The sequence below is a fragment of the Bison bison genome, unplaced genomic scaffold (assembly GCF_000754665.1).
Source record: "Bison bison bison isolate TAMUID 2011002044 unplaced genomic scaffold, Bison_UMD1.0 scf7180017864473, whole genome shotgun sequence".
In the NCBI taxonomy this organism is placed as follows: domain Eukaryota; kingdom Metazoa; phylum Chordata; class Mammalia; order Artiodactyla; family Bovidae; genus Bison; species Bison bison.
In genome coordinates, this window is record NW_011495034.1 from 17,371,538 (window position 1) to 17,392,889 (window position 21,352).

Consider the following 21,352-nt stretch of genomic DNA (forward strand, 5'->3'; position numbering starts at 1 on the left):
TGCATTTCTGACGATCTAGAGCTCCCACATGGGTTGGAGAGGGGAGCAGGGCACCCTACCTTGCCCTCTCCAAGAACCCGCCGCCTGGCCTTTCTCCCTTGGACACAATTGAACATTTTCATAGAAGCATCTGGAATGGGAGGCCTGGGTGGTAGTCCCCCTGTAGTTCAAGGTGGACAGGAAGCTCCAGGACTGCTTCCCTGCCGGCTGACCCCTCAGGCTCCATGTTTACACACCCTCTGTGGGCGGCAGAGGAAGGAACAGCTTTGGAGCTCCCCAAGAGGAGGGAAGGGGGGTGTCCAGCAGCAGGAATGATTAGTGGGTGAAGATGCACTGACTGAGTGGGGGTCTCTGAGGATGGGCTGGCGGGGAGAGGCCTGCGTGCAGATGGAACTTTGAGAGAACCCTCAGGGGAGGATGGGAGAGGGTTTTCATGCACAGAGAACCAGAGACAGGGCAACCAAGGCAGGTGCCCACCTGGGCAAAGGAGCTGAGGTGGGACCAGGCAAGCGGTGAGCCTGATAGGGGAATGACGAGTGCAGCGGGCCACTCTAAGGGGAAGGGAGTGTCTCGGATGCTGTGAGGAGACCCTCTTACTCCTGGCGTGCCAGGAGTGCTGACTGAAGCAGGAAGGCCGGTAAGGAGCCCACAGAAACTGTTTCCCCATTTCTCCCCCCATACAGGAGTCTGATGCCCCAGTGACATGTGACGTGCAGACCAGTAAGTGACACCTTAGTGGGTCCTTGTGTGCGTCTCCATGGGGGTTGTTTGGTCTGAGTACGTATGGGCCAGGCAAGGACATGGGGATGGCTGGGGTAGCCAGTCTCCAGACCTGGATCTGGGAGAGCCCACGCTCTGCAGGCCACACTTCAGGTCAGCCTGGCCGGGTAGCCAGAGCCTGGCCCAGAATCAGAGGCGGTTGGAGACCCCCTCCTGGGGACCGGGGAGCCGAGGGGATGGGCACATATTCAGGAACTTGGCCTGCCTGCCAGCTTCTATCCAGAAAAAATAATTCTGAGATCAAGTCGGATGAGCCTCCCTTCCTGCGAGGAAGCCCTGGAGAGAGTGTCCCATGGTCCCCTGGGCTAGTGGGTTTGGCTCAGCAGAGTCCCTGGTTATGGGGTGAAAGGAGAGAGATGAGCTTTCTATGGGGGTACTGGACTCCTTGAGCTGGGAGAGCATCCCCTTGCCTGTGGGAGGTATGTATTGCTTTTTATCTCAGCCCTGCAGGAGGACTGGGGCCTGGAGGGGAGGGCTGAGATCCAAAATCTGCTCTTCCTTCATGTCATGGCCTCTGGAAAGGCATGTGGGATATGGGGCACCCACACATCCATTCATGTGTTCATAAATGCTCATGGAGGGCTGCTCTGTGCCAGGCCTGTGATGAGAGCTGGAGGTGAGCGGAGCAGAGTTCAGGTCAAGGGCAGTGGCCCTCTTTCACCCTGGACACAGGCCCTCAGAATGTGGGCCCTGGGTGTCCCAGAGCTGCCTGCCCCAGCCCCACTATGGTGGCCTTTATGACCCACTCCAGTATTCTTGCCTGGAGAATCTCATGGACAGAGGAGCTGGCGGGCTGCAGTCTATGGGGTCAGCGTTGGACACGACTGAAGCGACTTAGCGCACGTGGTCACTCCGACACAGGGCAGCATGCGCAGACTGGCTGATTGTGGAGCTCAGGCATGGGAGGTGATGGGGTTTGTATAATCAGGGTAGTGTCTTGAAGGGAAGGCTCAGAGCAGGGTTCACTCAGTCTCGAGCTCACGGCCACACTAAAGGGTGCAGAGCAGGGCTGCCCACGGCTATTGGGGTGGGCAGAAGGGCAGAAATGTGCCCAAGGTCACAGAGCAGTTGTCATGGGGCAGTGACTAGAGTCCCTTGGGCCCAGCAGCAGCTGCTTAGCCAGGCCAAGGTTAGAGGACCGGAAGCCCTTCCCTGGAACAGAGACCCATCCCCTCCACCCTCAGGGGCCAGTGAGAGATCTGAGGATGGACCTTCACTCCCCATCTGCCCTCTGAACCCACTCCCTGATCCTCTGAAAGCCAGCTGCAGGCAGGACCTAGCTGTGTGCCTGGAGCATGTGGGTAATGAATGAAACTAGGGTGTGTCAGTTTCCTAGGGCTGCCATAACAAAGACCAGAAATGGATACCCTCAAACGGCAGAAATGTATTCTCTCTCAGTTCAGGAAGCTGGAAGTCTACAATTGAAGTGTTGGTAGGGTTGGCTCTGGGGCTCTGAGGTGGGCACCGTGCCGCACCTCTCTCCTGGCTCCAGTGGCTGCTGGCCATCCTTGATGCCCCTTGGCATCTAGCTGCCCTCCAAGCTCTGCCTTTTCTGTGTCCGCCAAACCTCCCTCTCATGTCTTCTATAAGGAGGTGTCATTGGGTTTAGGTCCCTCCCATTCTAAATCCAGCATCACTTCACCCTGAGATCTTTAACTAGTGATACCTGCAAAAACTCACTTCCCAATAAGGTCCCACTCACAGGTAACAGGGGTTAGGACTGGGATATAGTTTCTTGGGGTGAACACTGTTCAGATAAGGGTGACCCCTCCCCTGCCCGGTCTCCCAGATCCCCCCATCCTTTCGCTCATTCACTCCCTCTGCCTGTCCACCCCGCCACCCACTCCTCTGTCTTCTCCTTTGTTTCAGGGGTGGTGGCAGCTGGAAGCCTCTGAAACAAAAGGGAAGGGAGCCTGGGAGAGTGCAGATGGACACATGGACAGATGGATGGAAGGAAAGAAGGGTGCCCTGAAGAGAAGACCTGCTGGGGAGGGGAATGAGGTGGCCATTGAACTCCCTACCCTCCTTGAACCCCCTGCTGCCCACCCCCGCCACCAATCCCAGGCAGGGTGACGGGGAGCCAGTCCCAGAACTGCCTCTCAGAGACTAAGGCTGCCCTTTTCCACCTGAGCAAGGGGAAGGCCAACCCGGCAGCCTGTAGGGTTTAGGCTGGACAGCGGGAAGACCTCCCACCAGAAGGCTGCAGGGACACCCATGGGCATGGCTTTCAAAGGACACCCACACAGTTCTCAGGATGGTGCCTGACGCACTCAGCGCCCCCATGGGACAGTTTTTCCCGAAAGAGGATCTCCTTAGGCTTGGCCATGTTCTCCCCCTCCAAAATTTGGGGGCCACTAGTGGATGACATCACATGCTTTAACTGACATTAAAAAGCATATGGTAGTACATCAAACTTGTGATTGCATGATGTTACTGCTCCGGGTAAGGCTAAAGGGAGTACTTAGGCTTGAGACGTGGGTGAATTAATATAGCCCGCATATTGGGGTTGTTGGAAGGAGTCAGCCAGGGGTCCTGAGCCAGTTGCCCTGGGTCCCAGCTGACCCACAAGATGTCTTTGTTTCGGGCAAGGAGGATTTTAAACATTGGCATTAGTTGTCAGCATTGAAAAATCAGGTGGCTTGGCACAGAAAAACCTGGCTTCTCTTGACAACTGGGAATATCAGGCTGTCATGGTCCCACACTGTGCGTTGGGGACAGTCTGAGTGGCAGCTGCCACCTGAGAGCAGGTGGCACCCTCCACTGTCATCTCCCCAGCTACATAGGCCTTTGAGTTTTGAGACCCCCGAGGTCTCAGACTGGCAACGAGGGGAGGGCAAGCTGGTAGAGGGAACAGGGTGAACATATGCCTGGCGGTGAGAGTATACAGGGAGAGGGCTGGGCACTTCAGCTAATCTGGAGCCCTGAGTCCTTGATGTAGAAAACTAGAAAAGTTGGGGCCTGATGTCAGGGGACTAGGCTGTAGGTGACGGGGAGCTGTTGGAGGTGGTTGAGCAGGGCAGTGACTTCACAGAGATTACTCTGAGGCCAAGCAAGCATCGGAGGCAGAGCAGGCCACTGAAGCAGGGGTTCTTGAACTTCAGGTGACATCTGGGGGTGGCTATGAAGAGTGTCCCACGCCCAGATCTTCCAATTTAAAGAGTGTGGGAGCCTGATAATCTGCACTTTCAAGAAGCACCCATTTGCTCAGATGATTCTGACGGAGGTGTAGTGGAGAGGACCACACTTTGAGAAATACCCAGTTACTGAGGAATTATTGCTTCAGGGGCCAGACGATGCGGGTCTGGGCTAGCAAGAGACAGAGAGAGCGGGTGTCATGACCCAGGCGTGCCAGGGAGGATGGGGGTTTTAAGTCCAGGCCAGGGCTTTGCCAGCAACCCAGGGACCGGGTGGGAGCCTTGGCCTAGAATCCATGCCCCTGGGCTCCCTGTCAAGTGGTCTTAGAAGCAATAGCTCTCTCCCTGTATGGGGCTATCGACCTGCGCTGCTGGAGTCAGGACCCCATTTGGCTGCCCTGAAGACCGCCCTAGTCTGGGAGGATACTGCACAGGAAGGGGTGTGCCCTGAGGCACTCCAGGGTGAAGTTTAAGCCCCGGATGGAGCAGCAGTTTCCATGTGAGTTTGAGCATCCATAGCGCTTCGTGGTCCCATCTGTGACCTGGGTGCCTGGACGGACCCTGGAAAAGCCGAAAGAGCTGAGAGTCAGATGCCTGCGGAGAGGGTCCCACCTTACAGCTCCAGGGACAGGAGGGCCCCGCCCCAGGATCGGTACCCCCTGCCTGCCTTTCTGACTGGTAATCTCAGGCACCATCCTCTTCTTTGGCTATAAAATGGGGACAGGCCTGGCACAGAGATGAAAGGAGAAAATGCTTGTAAAATGCCTACTCACTAATTAGTACCTAAAGAGAGAGGGTTAACGAGAGGGAAAGCAAGGATGTGAGCAAGGATGGCATCCACCGCCTGTCATGGGGTGGCTGCCAGTGCCGGGCAGGTGCTTCTGGGGCATGCTTGTCACCTAGGATAGCACCTGGGAAGTGAGTCAGGGGACCTGGCCCTGCCTCTGGCATCCTGTGTGGCCTTAGACAAGTCACTCAGCCTCTCTGGTCTATAAAATGGGGAGAGGACTGTTCTTACTGCGAAAGCTCATGAGCTCACGGGTCAGGGGATATTCTGTCCTATGGGTGACCCCTGGGTGTCAAGCAGGAACTTGCACCCTCAAGGCGTGGTCCGAACGAAGACCCCACACCAAGGCTGGGTGACGACATAGAACAGCAAGCACCTATGACCTGTATGTCCCACCACTGGGTTCAGGGCCACAGTGGGAGGGTCTTCCCTGGTCAGAATCCAGGGTGCTTAGAGGGATAGGGGAGATAGGACTGTAGTCCAGGATGTGGTGGGCACCTCCTCTGTGAAGCAGGATAACATCCGTACCTGGAAGACAGGAGGCAGGAGTGGGGAGTGAGAACTCTTGGAAGGCAGACTGCCCCTGAGCCTGGCATGAGGGAAACACCCTATAAAAGAAAGCCTTAATCTGCATCTCAGTTTGCTCATCTGTAAAATGGGGAATAAAACATAAAAGAGGGAAAATAAAATGGGGATAATAGTTATTCCCACTTCAAAAGGTTGATGTGAGGACTAATTGAGTTAATCCATGTAGGTCACTTAGTACCGGGCCTGGCACATAGTAAATGCTCAATAAGTGTAGCTGGTGCTATTGTTGTTACTATCCTGCACTATGAACAATAACTCCCAGAGTCAGAGGAGAAGACTTGAGGCCAGCTTCCACTGAAAGTCACCATTAGTAATTCACACCTGGCTTCAGGCCCACCAAGAACCCTGGAGCTTTTGGGGACCACCTGCTCCCAGGTAATCTTCACCTTTCTCCCCTTTCTCCTGTCTGGGGGTGGGCTCAAGCTCCTGATGAACTTCCCCTGCACCCACTTCTGCCACGCTCACAGCCCCACTTTCTCTGCCAGGGACCAGAGTCCACGGAGTAATGTTGAAAGTGAGACCACGTCCATGAGAAAGTCAAGTTCCCTTGGAGCTGGAGCCTCCAGTTCAAGAGAAAATCTTTCTAGACTTCCAGAGGCAGGTTCTGAGATTATGGGCATGAAGTGTGCTGTCGGCAGGGGTGGCATCTGGAGAACAGGCAGTGAACAAGCTCTCTCTGTAGCCCTCGGGACATTCCAGGCCATTGCACCTTGATACGGCAGGGTGGACTTTGAGCATAGGTCTCATGGTGTCACCTACAATTCTGTGTTTGGAAGCATCATTTCTGTACAGACCTCCAGGAATGAGGCCCTGCTGAGAAACAAAGACTAACTATAATTGAAAAGTGACAGTGTCAGTTGCTCAGTTGTGTCCGACTCTTTGTGACCCCATGGACTATAGCCCGCCCGGCTCCTCATTCCATAGGATTCTCCAGACAAGAATACTGGAGTGGGTTGCCCTTCCCTTCTCCAGATGAGATCTTCCTGACCCAAGGATCGAACCTGGGTCTCCTGCATTGCAGGCAGATTCTTTACCATCTGAGCCACCAGAGAAGCCTTGTCTCAAAAGGAAAAAGAGAGGGGGAACTAATGGAAGGAGACAGGGTGAATTATTGTGGGCTTCAGCCCATCACTTTAGCACTGGCCTGGTTGTCAGTGGTCCCAGTGATAACTGCTGTTTCCACTGCTTGGCTGAGAACTGGCACATGGCTGATGATGACCAAGGCTCCCTGTGTGGTCCCTGGGACTCAGAGGCCCAGGCCCACTCTCTCCCATACCCCGTGTCCCCTGTAGTCAGCATCCTCCCTGGAGAGCAAGAGGAGTCGCATCTCATCCTAGAAGAGGTTGACCCTCACTGGGAGGAAGATGAACACCAGGAGGGCAGCACCAGCACCAGCCCGCAGACCTCAGAGGCAGCTCCAGCTGATGAAGAGAAGGGCGAGGTGGTGGAGCAGACGCCCAGGTGGGAGCCAGAGAAGGCCCTGAAAAAAAGATTGTCTGGGAAGATAACAGGCATATGGTACAGAATCCCCATATGCAAAAGAGCAGAGAGCTGGGACCAAACCTACCTTCTCCTCCCTCTCCCTCCCACCAGATACACATCTTTCTCCCCATGGGCACGACAGCTGCCAAGGTTCTTCTGTAACTTTCCAGGGCCTATCTGAGCATATGTGATCATGGATTCCCTTCATTTTTTGCACAAAAGATAGCATATCACATCCATCGATCTTACTACATTCATTCAACAATGTACCTTGAGGTCTTTCCACATTGATAACATGGAGATCATACTCATTTTTTTCAACAACTGCATAGAATTTCATTGTATGGATATGCCAGAATGTACTTAACTTGTCCACTATTGATGGCCGTTTTTATTATTTTAAATAATTCTGCCACAAGCACTCTTGTTACATGTCCCTGAATGTGCATATGTGGATATCTGCAGGGTACATTTCCAGAAGGGAATTGCAGGGTCATCAAGGAAAGGAGTGTGTAACCATGGTAGTGATGGCCAGGCCACCCTCCGCAAGGACAGGAGCTTCTCAGTTCAGTCCCTGTGGAGTCTTAGCCGCTCAAGTCAGGAGGCCTCAGGTCCATAGGTCCATGACCTACATTGCAAAGATGGGGAAACTGAGGACCAGGGAGTGAGGGGTGACCTAGGGTTGGCACCAGGGCGGTTGGGGGCCAAGACAGGCCCCTGATGCAGGGAGGGAGCCTTCATTGCTAGAGAGAGGCCAGGGCTCCCCAGGTGCAGTCTTGTGGTTATAGGACATCCTACTGAGAACTGGGTCAGGAAGGGGACTTGGGGTACAGCTAAAAATGACCTCACCTCTTGCCTCTGACCTCAACTCAGGGAGCTGCCTCAGATTCAAGAGGAGAAAGAAGATGAGGAGGAGGAGAAGGAAGACAGAGAGGAGGAAGAAGAGGAAGGCAGAGAGAAAGAGGAGGAAGAAGGTGAAGAAAAAGAGGAGAAAGGCAGAGAGAAAGAGGAGGAAGAAGGCGAAAAAAAAGAGGAGGAAGAAGGCAGAGAGAAAGAGGAGGAAGAAGGTGGAGAGAAAGAAGATGAAGAAGGCAGAGAGAAAGAGGAGGAAGAAGGTGGAGAGAAAGAGGAAGAAGAAGGCAGAGAGGAGGAGGAAGAGGAAGAGGAGGAGCAGGAGTAAGTCACTTGTGCGCCTGGCTTGGGGATGACCCAGGGAGGGGCTGCCATGGCTTTTGGGGTGGGAATGCTTTCTGCTGCTCACGGGAGCTCCTCCCTTTGTTCTTTGCTGTGTGCTGAACCACTGAGCACTGATCAGAGAGGCTAGGGGGCTGCTGGGAGACCTCCACTGGGCTCATAATGACCTTGGGATTCACAATACCCAACACTCAACAACCACCCCCACCCCACCCACCCCTATACGGGCAAACAAATGTAGAATGCACTTCCACAAGAAGGGGGTTTTGGGGAGAGAATCCTGAACCATGAGAGCTGGACAGAAGGGCAGATGGTGAGATGGATGCACGTGGAGGTGACACACAGACTGCTGGGTGCCTGAGTGGGGTTAGGGGGTAAGAGGCTGGACCAGAGATGTAAAGGCAGGTGTCTAGTCTGGTAGACGGAACTGAAAGTGGGGCTAGAGGAGGTGCCCGGGGAGTGAGTATGGATGAAGGAGAGACCCAAAGGCCAGATCAGAGTTCAGGAGGAACCAGAAAGGACCAAGGAGGAGGAGAGGGAGATGAGAAGAGTGTGGGACCTGGAGGCCCAGTTGGAAAGTGTTTCAAGGAGGCGGAAGTGAACTATGGCCTCACAAGCAGCCTGCGTGGCCCAGGAAGAGTGACAGTGTAACTTGAAGTGGGGGAGATGATCCTTCAGAGGAGCCGGATTGTGAAGGCCTTGAACTTGACTTCCTGGGAGCAATAGGGAGCCACGGAAGGTTTGTGAGCAGGGGAGTGACGCAGGCTGGCAGCTGCACTGTGCAGAGATTGAAGCAGGAGGAGCATCCAGGTGGCTGGGTGATTTAATCTCTCCCCTGATCAGACCGGGTGATTTAGTCTTTCCCCTTGATTCACCCCCCTGGCATTGTTCCCTGTCCCTGTCGTTCTGCCCTCTGTGGTACCCCTTGGCCCACACCCTGCCTCCCTGTCCCTTTGGCTATGGCCTAAGGCAAGATAGCACCGCAAGTGTTAGGAGCCCAAGCTTTGCTTCTCTCAGCAGAGTGACCCGGGTGAGCAGCAGGTGGGCATAGATCTTCTGCCTCTGTATCTGCAAAATGGGAGGTCTGGCAGTGGGGATAATAGCCCCTGCTGAGTGGCCAGAGGGCTGGCTGGGAACAGATGCAGTAGGACCTGGTGTGGAGTATGCGGTCCATCAAAAACTACCAACCTTCTCATCTCTACTAAGGGTCGCTTTTAGTCTCAGTCAGGAAACAGTTAAATCATGAGACCACATAGGATTTGGGAGCTAGAAGCCTGCTTAGTCTCATCTGCTTTGAGTCCACGCTTGCCCAGTTCACATATAATCTTTCCATCCTTAGCAGGAGGCCACATAACTACTTGCTTGCCTCCAATAATGGGATGCTCACAACTTCTAAAGGCTATTGATTCCATCCACACATACCTCTGACTTAGAAAATTATGTCTACTGCCAAAACTAAGAGTGCTTCCTTTTGGCTTCTGTAACCTGGTCCTAATTCTGCCCTCTAGGCCCCTCCAGAGCCAGGATGCTCTCACTCCCTTAGGTGAAGACCTTAGGTGCTGCCTGGGTCTTCATTAGTACAGTCCTATCTGCTCTCTTCTTTCCTCTTGCCTCTGGGTATAGTGCAGAGCCCTGAGCTGTTCTGCCAGAACACACACATGCCCAACACTCAGGCCTACAAATCCCTTTATATGCCATGGCTCTTGAACTAAACACCACTGGAAGGCCAGGAAGCCAATGCACCCAGGCACACATACTAACTACACGTATGTTCTCTGCCTAATACACACGGGCACTCCACACATATCTGCACTGTGCATACACACCTGCACACAGACACAGATGTGCTGGGTTATGTGCACACTTACGTGTTGTCAGGGCACTTATACCCACACACAGCCTGCAGACATGCACAAGTAACACAGGCACAGGTACACTCACCTGCATGTATCCACACTATACACAAGCACACGCATACAGTTACCTACAAACACTGCCAGGCACGTACCTGATCACACAAATATTTGCCCAGAACTTCAAACTCAGGGAACTTTGGGACCTAGGGCCCCAAGTAAGGACAAGGGTCTTGTGATGACAGAGTGGCTGATCCCAGGCACAATGCCAGAGGCTGTCAGGCGTGGGACAGGCGGCTGGGCTGTTGCTGCCTGGGGAAGGATGCTCTTGCCAGCTCTGTGGAGACACAGGGGTTACTGATGACGCGCAGGCCCTGGTAACGGGCAGATGGTCGCCTAGCGACCTGATCTCTGCTGGCAACAGCTCGGCTTTTCCTAGCAACCACAGCCTTTTGGTCCCCACCTGGTCTCCCTGGGGGCGTTTCAGCAGAGTTCCCCGCACATCCCCTCAATCTGATTAGAAGCAGGAAGGATTGGAGGCTCATCCACCACTCAAGTCACACTAGCTCTGGAGTTCGCCTTGCAGACTCGGGGCTGGGCCAGGGCTCCCCAATTCTCCACTGGCACGCACCGACCTGGGGCTTGGGATGAATGTCATTGCCCCCAGCTGAGCTCCTGCATCATGGGCGTCCCTGTTGGCAAAGACAGCAAGACCCAAGTAGGTGCCTGATTCTCCCTAAGGGCTCCCCTCCGTTCTTTCAGGGTTGAGGGATGCTGGGCGAAGAGTCTACAGTGAGGTCCTTGAGCTGGGGACACGGCCTGCTTTGTGACTTGAGGGAGGAGCAATGGGCTGGTAAACTCTTGCCAGAGGCTATAGCTGCTACTTCCCACATCTTTAACTCAGAGAGCCAGGATCTCTGTGTTCCCCGCCTCAGCCGGTCTGTCTGAGCCTCTGCTTGCAAATCCCAGGAATTTGGGAGCTTTCCAGAAGCTCATGGCCTGCTGCTTCTGGGCAGGTCAGGAGGGGGCCTTGGCAGGCAGTGGGAACACTCCCAACCAGGGGCAATAAGATTTTTGTGTACATGGGTCCCCAAACAGCCCCTGGTGAGGCTGACAGGGCCACCGTAGGGCCTGTTATGGTGTCTCCATAGCTAGAGTTGTTTGTGTAAAATGTTCTTCCATCTCCGTGGGTGATTCATAGATTGCCTCCTCCTCTGGGATTAATAATAACTATGACAGGAACAGTCTTAATAACAGCTGTCAAATATTTGATGAACACTTGTGTTCCCTGCCACATGCTGTGCCAGGGCTCCTACTGCTAATCCCATTTCACAGATGAGAGAACTGAGGCCCAGAGACAGCAGCCCACACATCCAGGGTGCCCTGGCAGCAAGCACAGAGCTGGGATTGTGTCCCAGGTCAGGCTGGGGTCTTAAGCAGACATCTGGTACTGCAGACAAGGAATGGTTCAACTTACTTGTGTTTAGAGATGGAGAATCCAGATGACTCTGGACAGGGGGAGATTTTTTGACTTTTCTCTTAGCTTCTTACTGGCACTTCTGACCTCACTCAAATAAGCCAGGCTGGGACTTCCCTGGCAATCCAGTGGTTAGGACTCTGTGCTTCCAATGCAGGGTTATGGCTCTGATCCCTGGTCAGGGAACTAAGATCCCACATGCCATGCAGTGTGGCCAAAAAACAAAAAAAAAGGCCAGGCTGTATGGTAGAGGCTGCACAAGTCCTACCCATTTGCTGCTGCTACTGCTGCTAAGTCGCTTCAGTCATGTTCGACTCTGTGTGACCCCATAGACGGCAGCCCACCAGGCTCCCCCATCCCTGGGATTCTCCAGGCAAGAACACTGGAGTGGGTTGCCATTTCCTTCTCCAGTGCATGTAAGTGAAAAGTGAAAGTGAAGTCGCTCAGTCGTGTCCGACTCTCAGCGACCCCATGGACTGCAGCCTACCAGGCTCCTCCATCCATGGGATTTTCCAGGCAAGAGTACTGGAGTGGGGTGCCATTGCCTTCTCCGCCTACCCATTTGACTGATAAGCAAATGGAGGCTTCCCAGGGACTTGCTTTCCAGGCCTGATTCTATAATGAGCAAGACCCCAGCAAGTCTCTGACTGGGACTGTGGGAAGTTCATTTCCTGGGCCTTCGTGCTCTGAGAACCGAGGAGGCCACTGTATCTGTTTCAGGGAAGGAGAGTCAAGTCAGCTTCTTGCAGCACCAGCCCATCCACCCCTTCCAGGCAGGGCCTTCTTCTCTGTTAGGCTTGAGGGCACGGTTTCTGTAATACTTTTAGAAGCCCTCCAAGAACATGGGCTTCCCAAGTGGTGCTAGTGGTAAAGAACCCGCCTGCCAGTGTAGGAGATATAAGAGATACAGCTTTGATCCTTGAGGCGGGAAGATCCCCTGGAGGAAGGCATACCAACCCACTCCAATATTCTTGCCTGGAGAATCCCAAGGACAGGGGAGCCTGGCGGGCTACAGTCCATAGAGTCAGAAAGCGCAGACACGACTGAAGCGACTTAGCATGCAACTGCTAAGTCACTTCAGTCGTGTCTGACTCTGTGCGACCCCATAGACGGCAGCCCACCAGGCTCCCCCGTCCCTGGGATTCTCCAGGCAAGAACACTGGAGTGAGTTGCCATTTCCCTCTCCAATGCATGAAAGTGAAAAGTGAGAGTGGGGTGCCATTGAAAAGCAGACCCAACAAATGAACTTTAAGATGGAAGAGAATATTTTAAATATAATATTAACATGTTAATCTTCATATAAATGCAGTCACAAAATAGAATTTTAAAAATATATTTATGGAGGAAGGGGCCCATGTAGGCTGAAGTGCCAAGCCCTGTGAAAGTCATAATATGCCTTTTTCTTTAAGAAAATCTGTTTCTTCCTGGGCAGGATAGAATCTGACAACTCAAGGCCCCTCACAATGGAAATATGTATACAATGAGGAGAAAGAAAATGAGTTGGGTGCTTGAATCCTCCAGACACTCAGGTCACTCATCCACATCACCTGGGGCTGTGCAGACACTCAGAAGCTGGCAGTGGAGTATTAAGGACTTGGCACTGGGGTCAGATATACCCATCTTTTATCCAGGTTCACCTGGTACAGGGTATGTGACCTTGGCCAGGCCATTTGACCTCTCTGAGCCTCCAATTACTAAGCTCAAGTGGGATCAATCGCAGCTGGGCTCTTAGGGTCATTTGGGTGAGGATTTGGTGGGACAAGTGGTTGGCCCTGTGCCTGGCACTCAGCCCTTGGGAACTGCTGTGATAATATGATTGCTGGCTGATTCCTTCTCCCAGGCTGCTGTCTCCAAATCAACTGGGCCCCATCTCCTCACCCACCTCAGAGGCTGAGACTTGCCCCTTTGGGTAGAGGATGGGGGATCCAGGTTTTCTGGGCAGCAGACGCTAAAGAGCATCCTCCGTGAGCCCCTCGGTGACAATGGTCCATGGTGTGGGTTGAGGCTGCTAGGAGGCCGGATCTAATTCTAACCACAAAAATCACATTAGCCCTTGGTCCCAAGTCATCATTTTAATCCAGAGACTGCACACAGGCATCTCAGGGCCCAATTTAGCCTGGAGACAGGCTCTTTGAGATATTGACATATTAATATAGATGTCAATATAGATCATACAGATTTTAATATAGATATTAGTTTGGATTAATTATCAGCCTCTAAAGATGGGGAGATTCCACATTCAAATGTGTATGTAGTTCAGTCTTTTCTTGAAAATCAGCAGATCTGGCCGCGGGGCACCCATTCCAGGCAGAATGGGGTTGCTGATTCAGATGGGCAGGGGTTCTCTGATTTGCCATATTCTCCTCTGCTCCCTATAGTCTAACCCTGGCCCCTGTCACTCATGTATGCCTTTGCCTGGGCCAGGGGCCCCTGAAACCTTCAGCAGTTGCAGTGTGGCTCTGATCTCATGGCACGCAAAGAAATCAGGGTGTGTGTCTGTCTTGTGTGATGTGGGACAATATGCTGTGTGGTTTTGGTCAGGCCAATTGACCTCTCTGGGCCTCACTTTTCTCATACCTCCTTCTCTGCCTCCATCTTTAAGGTTGCTTGGAGACTCCAAGAGGGGAAATGCTGGGCATAGGTTTTGAACACCATACAGTGCCCATTAGTCTACCCTGCTGGAGAGGATGTTTCCTCAACACCGTGCTCCAGAATTTTCTTCGCACATGCTGTTCTTGTTTCCTGGACACCATTCCCCACCTGTTTCCAACCCACAGGCCATCTCCTCTGGGAAGCCCTCCTTCCTAGCAGAATTGTGGCTTTGTCCTTCACAGCTGCTTGCTCCAGCACATGACGCAGACTGTGAGATTGTTAATAGGACGTGGTATCTGCCGCCTGCCCGGTGCTGGGAGCTTCAGAAGGCCGAGGACCGATCCTTAGGCATCTTTGTGCCCCAGCTCCTCACAGAGCCTGGCACTCAGCACAGCTGGGAAAACATTTAATATCCCTAACCCCAGACCTTGCCTCCTGCCCCCTCGCAGTCACAGTGTCCTGCTGGATAGTTATCTGGTGCCACAGAGCGAGGAGGACCAGAGTGAAGAAAGTGAAACCCAGGCCCAGAGTGAAGTGGGCGGAGCCCAGGCCCAGAGTGAAGTGGGCGGAGCCCAGGCCCAGAGTGAAGTGGGCGGAGCCCAGGCCCAGAGTGAAGTGGGCGGAGCCCAGGCCCAGGGCGAAGTGGGTGGAGCCCAGGAGCAGGACGGAGTAGGCGGAGCCCAGGACCAGAGCACCTCACACCAGGTATGGAGCAGCGCCAGGCCTCGTGCCCCGGCTACCTTGGATTCCTGGGCCTAAGTCAGTGGAAGGGGCTGGGGCCTTGTTCACTTTGTTTACGGAGGGTGAGGGTTCAGCTGATGAGATGCCCACTGAATAGAGAAGAGTGGGATGGTAGTTGCTGTAAGGCCCTGCTTGTGTCAGGGATCAGATGGCATCAAGAAGGGCCTTGGCGACATGGCCATGAGTGGGCAGCAGCGGTCCTAGACTCCAGTCCTCATATGGCTATGTGACCCTAGGTAAGACCTTACCTTGGGCCTCAGTGGTCACCTCTGTAAAATGGGGCTAAAAACCTCTCTCCAGAGTTTTGTACACGGCTGTAGGCTGTGAAATGTGGTGCCAGGCGGAGAGTGCCATGGGGGCTGCTTTAGTTGCTTTGTCTCCACACACAGAGAGTTGCCCGAGAATTTCCCCTCATGGTATGTGACGGGCCCAGGTGTTGGGGCCTGGGGCTCCTGTGTGCACCGGATGCTCCAGAAGGTGGGCTGAAGGTGTGACCAGTGGGCAGGGTAAGGAGTAGACTTGGGCCCATGAAGATGCCTGAGGGCAGATCCCCCGACACTGGCTGGGCTGGACCAGGGCAGGTATGGTTGGATGGTTACCACTTGGGTTTCTGCTTTATCTTTCACAGGAGCTGCAAGAAGAGGCCTTGGCCGACAGCTCAGGAGGTAGGTGTGCAGTGGGGGTGGGGTTGCATAAGAATGTCCAGGCTTCTTTGAGGCTGGGGGAAGCCCGGGCACAGGGGCAAGCCCTCCCCCTCTGCCTCTCAATTCCTTCCCCTCCCCAACTCATCCCATCCTCAGGCAAAACCCATTTTCTGCATCTTAGGACCACATAACCAGAGTCTGATGATGTATTTCAAGGGCCCCAAGGGAATTGCCTTAGACCCTGCACCCCACCTTCCCCCCATCCCTACCCCACCAGGACTCCAGGTGTGTGTATGCTCACTCACTCAGTCCTGTGTGACTCTGCAATCCCATGGACTGTAGCTCACCAGGCTCTTCTGTCCATGGGATTCTCCAGCCAAGAATACTGGAGCAGGTTGCCATTTCCTACTGGGGAATCTTCCCAACCCAGGGATCGAACCCACATTTCTTGCATCTCCTGCATTGACAGGCGGGTTCCTTTCCACTACACCACCTGGGAAACCCCAGGACCCCAGGAGGCCTAGGGAAACCCTACTCCTAGCTAATCCCTCCTGCCAACCTCTTCATTGGGTCCACAACTCTCTAGGCTACAGACCAGTGAGAATTTGGCTCAAAGGTATCATACCTGAATGAAGATTGGGACCAGAGCTTGCTAAAAGCATGTCCTAGACCCTGTGTCTTTTGAGTTTTTCCTTACTGCTGAGATCTTTGGTACAAGTTTGGTCATTTGTCACTCCGACTCCTAATCCTGAGAACTTTAGGGACGACAGGCCAGAGTCTAGGGGAGTGAGGCCAGCTGGACACTGAACCCAGGCCTTGCAAACCTCCACAATCCTCAAGGCACTAGTAGTGCTCCAGACACCCTGGGAGGCACACAGACCATTTTATAGATGAGAAAACTGAGGCTTTGTGTGGGCAGCAAGGACACAGACCTTCATGTCACTCCTGGCTCCCCCCCTTCCTTTCTGTGTGACCTGGAGCCAGTCTGTGACCTCTCTTAACTGTGGCTTCCAAGTCAAGAAGAGGGGGCAGTAACAGTACCTACCCCACTGGGTTGTTGGGCAGAGTAGGGTGACCAGGCATCCCTGGCCCTGAAGGAAGAGACCATAATTGGGGTCGTGAGCCTGTTTCCTAGGCAACCAGTGTTGGAGATGGGATGGACCCAGCTGTCTTAACCCAGGTGTCCTGAGTCTGCTTCCCACCTGGTCTTTGAAAAACATTCTCTGTTAACTTTAACCCAAATCTACTGGAAACCTGCTAAGTCTGCACCCCACAAAGATGAGCAAGACCAGGATCAGGGGGTGCAAACTAGGGTTCCATGGGGCTGGTTCCACGCCCTTCCCCAGGTCATTTTGAAGCAGGTGGCCTGAGAATCACACTTTGAGAAACACTGAGGCATGGCCCTCTGTCTGCCACCACTTGAAAGTGTGGCTGTCAAACCAGCAGCTTTGGTATCACCTGGGAGCTGCTTCAGAATGCAGAATCCAGGCCCCACACCACCCAGCTGAAGCAGAAACTGCTCTGTGACAAGATCCCTGGAGGTTTCTCTGCACATTTGTGTTTGAGAGGCAGTGGCCTTGAGTCGTGGTTCTCATGACTGCGATTGCAATCATTTGGGGGAGATTTTAAAAAATCCTGGTGCCAGTCCTCACCTCAGACCATTAAATCAGAATCTCTGGGGGTGGGCCTGGGCATCAGGCATTTCCAGGCCTCCCTAGGCAATTCCAATATGCAGCCTATTTGGGGAACCAGGAACCTAGGAAAAGTTATTGTGTCTGGTTGGAAGTGAAATTAATTGAGCTCCAGGGTTTCTTTAGGATGGAAAATCCTACCGGATTAAGAATGTTTGAGTGTTAGCCTAAGAGCCTGAGGAGTTCTAGGTTCTTTGATCGTAAAGTAGGAAATGCTATGATGGTTGGTTAAGGAGAGAAAGTGCCAGAACTGGGTGGTGCTCAGAGCTGTCTCTCAGAGCTGTGGGTGGACCAGCCACACGACTGGTGTTGCCCTCGAGGGACAAGAGTGGTGCTTCAGACTCTGAGTGCACTCTTGCGAGTGCACGTGGGCACTGGGCTGGTCTGTGTTGACACCGGTGGGGAAGAGCCCCACTTTCTCTGCCTCTCCCAACTCTTTGCTCCTCATTGCAGTCCCCAGGGTCCTGCCTCTGCCTAAGACCCCCTGGCCTCAGCATTATGGCTAAACCAGGCCGGGACATGGAGCTGAATCACCTAGTCCAGGACCAGTCACCTGGCCAAGTGACCCCCAGGCTTGCCTCCCGCAACCTGGTGGAGCACCTCCCCAATGTGCCCAGCTACCGCCCCCCCATCACCCGCATCCCTGTCCTCATCTCCCGGAGGACAAACTTATCCAACTCCAGCTTCGTCAAGGAGACCAGGAGCTCAGTCCGTCGTCTAGGTAGCGTGAAACTGCCCACCCAGCATGCTGGTGTCTGTGTTGTGTGTTTCTGCATGGCTTGGGCTGTTTTCTGCATGGGTGCTGTGGTCTTGGTGTGGGACTGCTATTTGGGCTCCTGGAAAACCACCCCTTTTTCCTCTGCTGACCAGTGTCTTCGCCTTGCTTTGTGGTGATTTAAGGCATAATAGTCCCCTTCTCTCTGTGCCTGAAATTCCACAATTAGCTATTCATTTTTGGGGGTTAAACGTGGCATTTTGCAGATCATCAGTTTTTATATGGGTTAGTCACTCATACCCTAGTTTAGAGAAGTCATTCAGATCTCCAGGCCAATGAAGAGGCTTGGATCAAGGAGCTGGGTCAGGGGGAAGAATAATCAGAGGGAAATGGACCAGGACATGAGGTGAACGTCCATTGCAGACAGAATCTACTGACCTTGAGAGTTTGCTGGGAGCTGGACTTTCTGAGGACTGTGGCTGTCTGCCCAGCAAATTCCCTTTCAGGAAAGGAGAGGCCCCCAGGTGTTGACAGGCAGACCCAGAGGAGAGGTGTCCTTAGGGGCCAGTGCAGAGAGAGAGCCTGTCTGGACCCATTTAATTGTGACAGGGTCCCCATAGTGGCCTTCGGGCTCCTGCTATTTGCTGCCTGCTGACAAAGAGCTGGGGGACATACTGGTGCCTCGCGGCAAATCCCTGTCACTTTGAGTCTGCCTTGACTCAAACCAGACCTGCCCGTTTTGCCTTTGATTCATCTGTTTGTTTCTGGATGACCCTGGGCAAAGTTGTCTGTGATGTCCATAGGCAGGTCAAGCTGAACATTTCATGAGAAGAGATCCACTCTTATTCTCCCCTCCTCCTGTCTTGAGGTGGGCAGAGTGGGGGTGAGGTGGAGTAAGATCAGCCCGCCTGGCCAAGTGACCCCAGGGCTTGTTCGGTTAGCAGGGACAGCGTAACACCTGGGGTTGGGGGTGGCGGTGGCTCGGGGTGGCTCAGGGCTGTCTCTCAGAGCTCCTGGATAGACGTCATGACCGGTGACGTTCTCCACATGAGCTACTGGGGATGACACGCCAAGCTCAGTCTTCCAGGCCAGCCCTAAATCTCACTCCAAAGGGTCCCACATGTCCTCCACCCTTGCATCACTTCTTGATTTTTGTATATTCTGTATCAATTCTGCCGGAAGAGAGCGTGGCAACCCACTCCAGTATTCTTGCCTGGAGAATCCCATGGACAGAGGAGCCTGGAGGGCTACAGACTGAAGTGACTTAGCACGCATGCATGCAACCATGCACCAACTCTGCACTTATTTGCTTACTCACTTTTTCATTCAATTCAGTGTATTTAAATAGGAAGCTTTACATTATAATTCAAATGGAAAACCAGCCTGGCCTGCCATAAATAGAAGGGCATAAATAGAAATAACCACAAAGACATGGGGAACTAGGTCGTGTTGGTAATTTCTGGTGAGGTGGGGGCCTGCTGAAGGCTCATAGCTGAGTCTGCGGAAGGGAACTAGGACATGTCTGGGAGGCGTTGAGGCCATAGCAGCACTAACCTGAGGTTTCCTCTCTGCCCAGGCTGGATCCAGAGAGAACAGGAAAGGGGGGAGTGGTCTCATTCTGTGTCATCCTTTGTCTTGGCTGTGCCATCTAAAATCATCGCGTGCCTTCTCTGGTCCCTGGGAGCCCCACGCTTTGAGAAACAGTCGCAGTGACACAATGGGACGGTGGTCTGAACCAACTGTGATTGACACACGATGATTTTAGATGGTATGGCCGAGGCAATGACAGCATGCAGTGACAAGATTATTTCCATTTCAGTGGTTCTGCGTGGCACAGAAGTCTGTATGTAGGCTGGTCACCAACTTCAGGATGGGCTGAGAATTTTAGCTTTGGAGCCAGGATGCCTGGGTCCAAATCTGTGCTCTGCTGTGGGTTTCTTAACCTCTCTGTGCTTCATTTCCTTCTCCACAAAATGGGGACAATGATAACAATGACCTCATAGAATGGCTGGGAATGACGAAAGGGTTTATATATACATATAAATAAAGCACTTAGAGTTTAGTGAAACAAATGCCTAGTAGGCACATAGGAAGTGCTTAACAGTAAATATTATTATTCTCTAAACCAATTTAAGCATACAATATTATTCTTTGTGTTCTTAGTCACAGATTCTTATTCTATAAATCAGTATAATATAAACAAATATGATTTCTGTTTTGAGTTCCTACTCTGTCATACTGGCAGGAAATGAAACATTGGGTTTAGGAGGTCCCCCTACCTTTGAGAGAGACTGAGTTTGTAGGGTCTTATGCAGGGTGAGGTAGGGGGTGAGGGGACCACGTGGTCCCTCCCAGGCTCCCTGGGACAGCCTCATGGATGCTGAGGCTACGTGTTTTTTTGCTGCCAGGGGGCCATTCTGGAAGCACCTGGGGCCCTGAGCATTTCTGAGAAGCTGCCTTAGTCCTGGCTGCCTCCATGCCCCCAGCCCACCTCCAGCTCCCCTCTCCCGAGGTCTGTGGGAGGCGGGGGGAGGTCCCTGCCACCCCATGGCTCTCTCCTGCTTTGCACAACCTGGGGCACCTCTGTTGAGTCTAGCAAAAGTCCTGCTCATCCTCTTTTCCTGAGGGCTTAGGGTTAGTACAACAAATGCCCCAGAATCTTGAGGTCTGCTTATGTTCCCTCCACCAACTTTCATAATGTGCTGGCTTTTCCCATGTGGCCATTAAAAAAAGCTCACATATCCAAATGTTTCAAAATGCACCCCTCCACATTTTGGGGGTGTGCACCTGCCTTGCTGGTACCCAGACCTGCACCTGGCTACTACTGCGTGGCTTGGCCCAGGTGTAGTGGGGAGTGGGGGCACCCTTCCAGCCCCTCAGCATCCTCTGAGCTCTGCCTAGGGGCACACCTGTCCCCACAGTCCCGGGGGAGGGTAATGTAGCCCAAAACAGGGACACACCCAGTCTCCCCAGGGAGGATCTGATTCTCAGGATGCAAGGCCTCTCAGAAGTCAGGAGAGGAGCTGAGGGGATTATTTCTGGGGGCTCTTGGCAGATGCAAAAATAAGAAAGTACCAAAGGTCACAGGGGTAACAGGCATTACAAAAACAGTCTGCCACCCTTGATTGTAGGAAGCTTCCAAATGTCTCCATTCGAGGCCCTTCAAGAGTGTGAGGCCCTGAAGAGGTAAAATTGTCACTACACGCAGATGACATGATACTATACGTAGGAAACCCTAAAGACTCCACGCAAACACTGCTGCTGCTGCTGCTACGTCGCTTCAGTCGTGTCCAACTCTGCGTGGCCCCATAGACGGCAGCCCACCAGGCTCCTCTGTCCCTGGGATTCTCCAGGCAAGAACACTGGAGTGGGTTGCCATTTCCTTCTCCAATGCATGAAAGTGAAAGGTGAAAGGGAAGTCGCTCAGTCGTGTCTGACTCTTAGCGACCCCATGGACTGCAGCCTACCAGGCTCCTCCGTCCATGGGATTTTCCAGGCAAGAGTACTGGAGTGGGGTGCCATTGCCTTCTAATAAATGAATTTAGCGAAGTAGCGGGATTCAAGATTAATATTAAAAAATGAGTTGCAACACTTTATAATAACAATGAAATATCAGAAAAGGAATGTAAAAAAAAGAAACCCTTTAAAAATAGCACCAAAAAAAAAAAAAAAGG

General features: G+C 52.9%; 1 protein-coding gene across 2 annotated transcripts in view; it reads left to right on the forward strand.

Annotated features, from left to right (window-relative positions):
• CNGB1 (cyclic nucleotide gated channel beta 1) overlaps nt 1–20,868 on the forward strand; it is a 30,649-nt gene extending 9,781 nt beyond the window's left edge. The window contains exons 11-16 of one of the 2 annotated variants that reach the window (XM_010861857.1): nt 684–720; nt 6,582–6,750; nt 7,645–7,947; nt 14,337–14,592; nt 15,257–15,293; nt 20,810–20,868. In XM_010861857.1, the coding sequence (XP_010860159.1) occupies nt 684–720; nt 6,582–6,750; nt 7,645–7,947; nt 14,337–14,592; nt 15,257–15,293; nt 20,810–20,868 (861 nt within the window). Of the gene's footprint in view, nt 1–683; nt 721–2,649; nt 2,676–6,581; nt 6,751–7,644; nt 7,948–14,336; nt 14,593–15,256; nt 15,294–20,809 lie in introns of those variants that run through there. The other variant, XM_010861858.1, reaches the window with a different exon arrangement.
• Nucleotides 20,869–21,352: the final 484 nt, after the last annotated feature.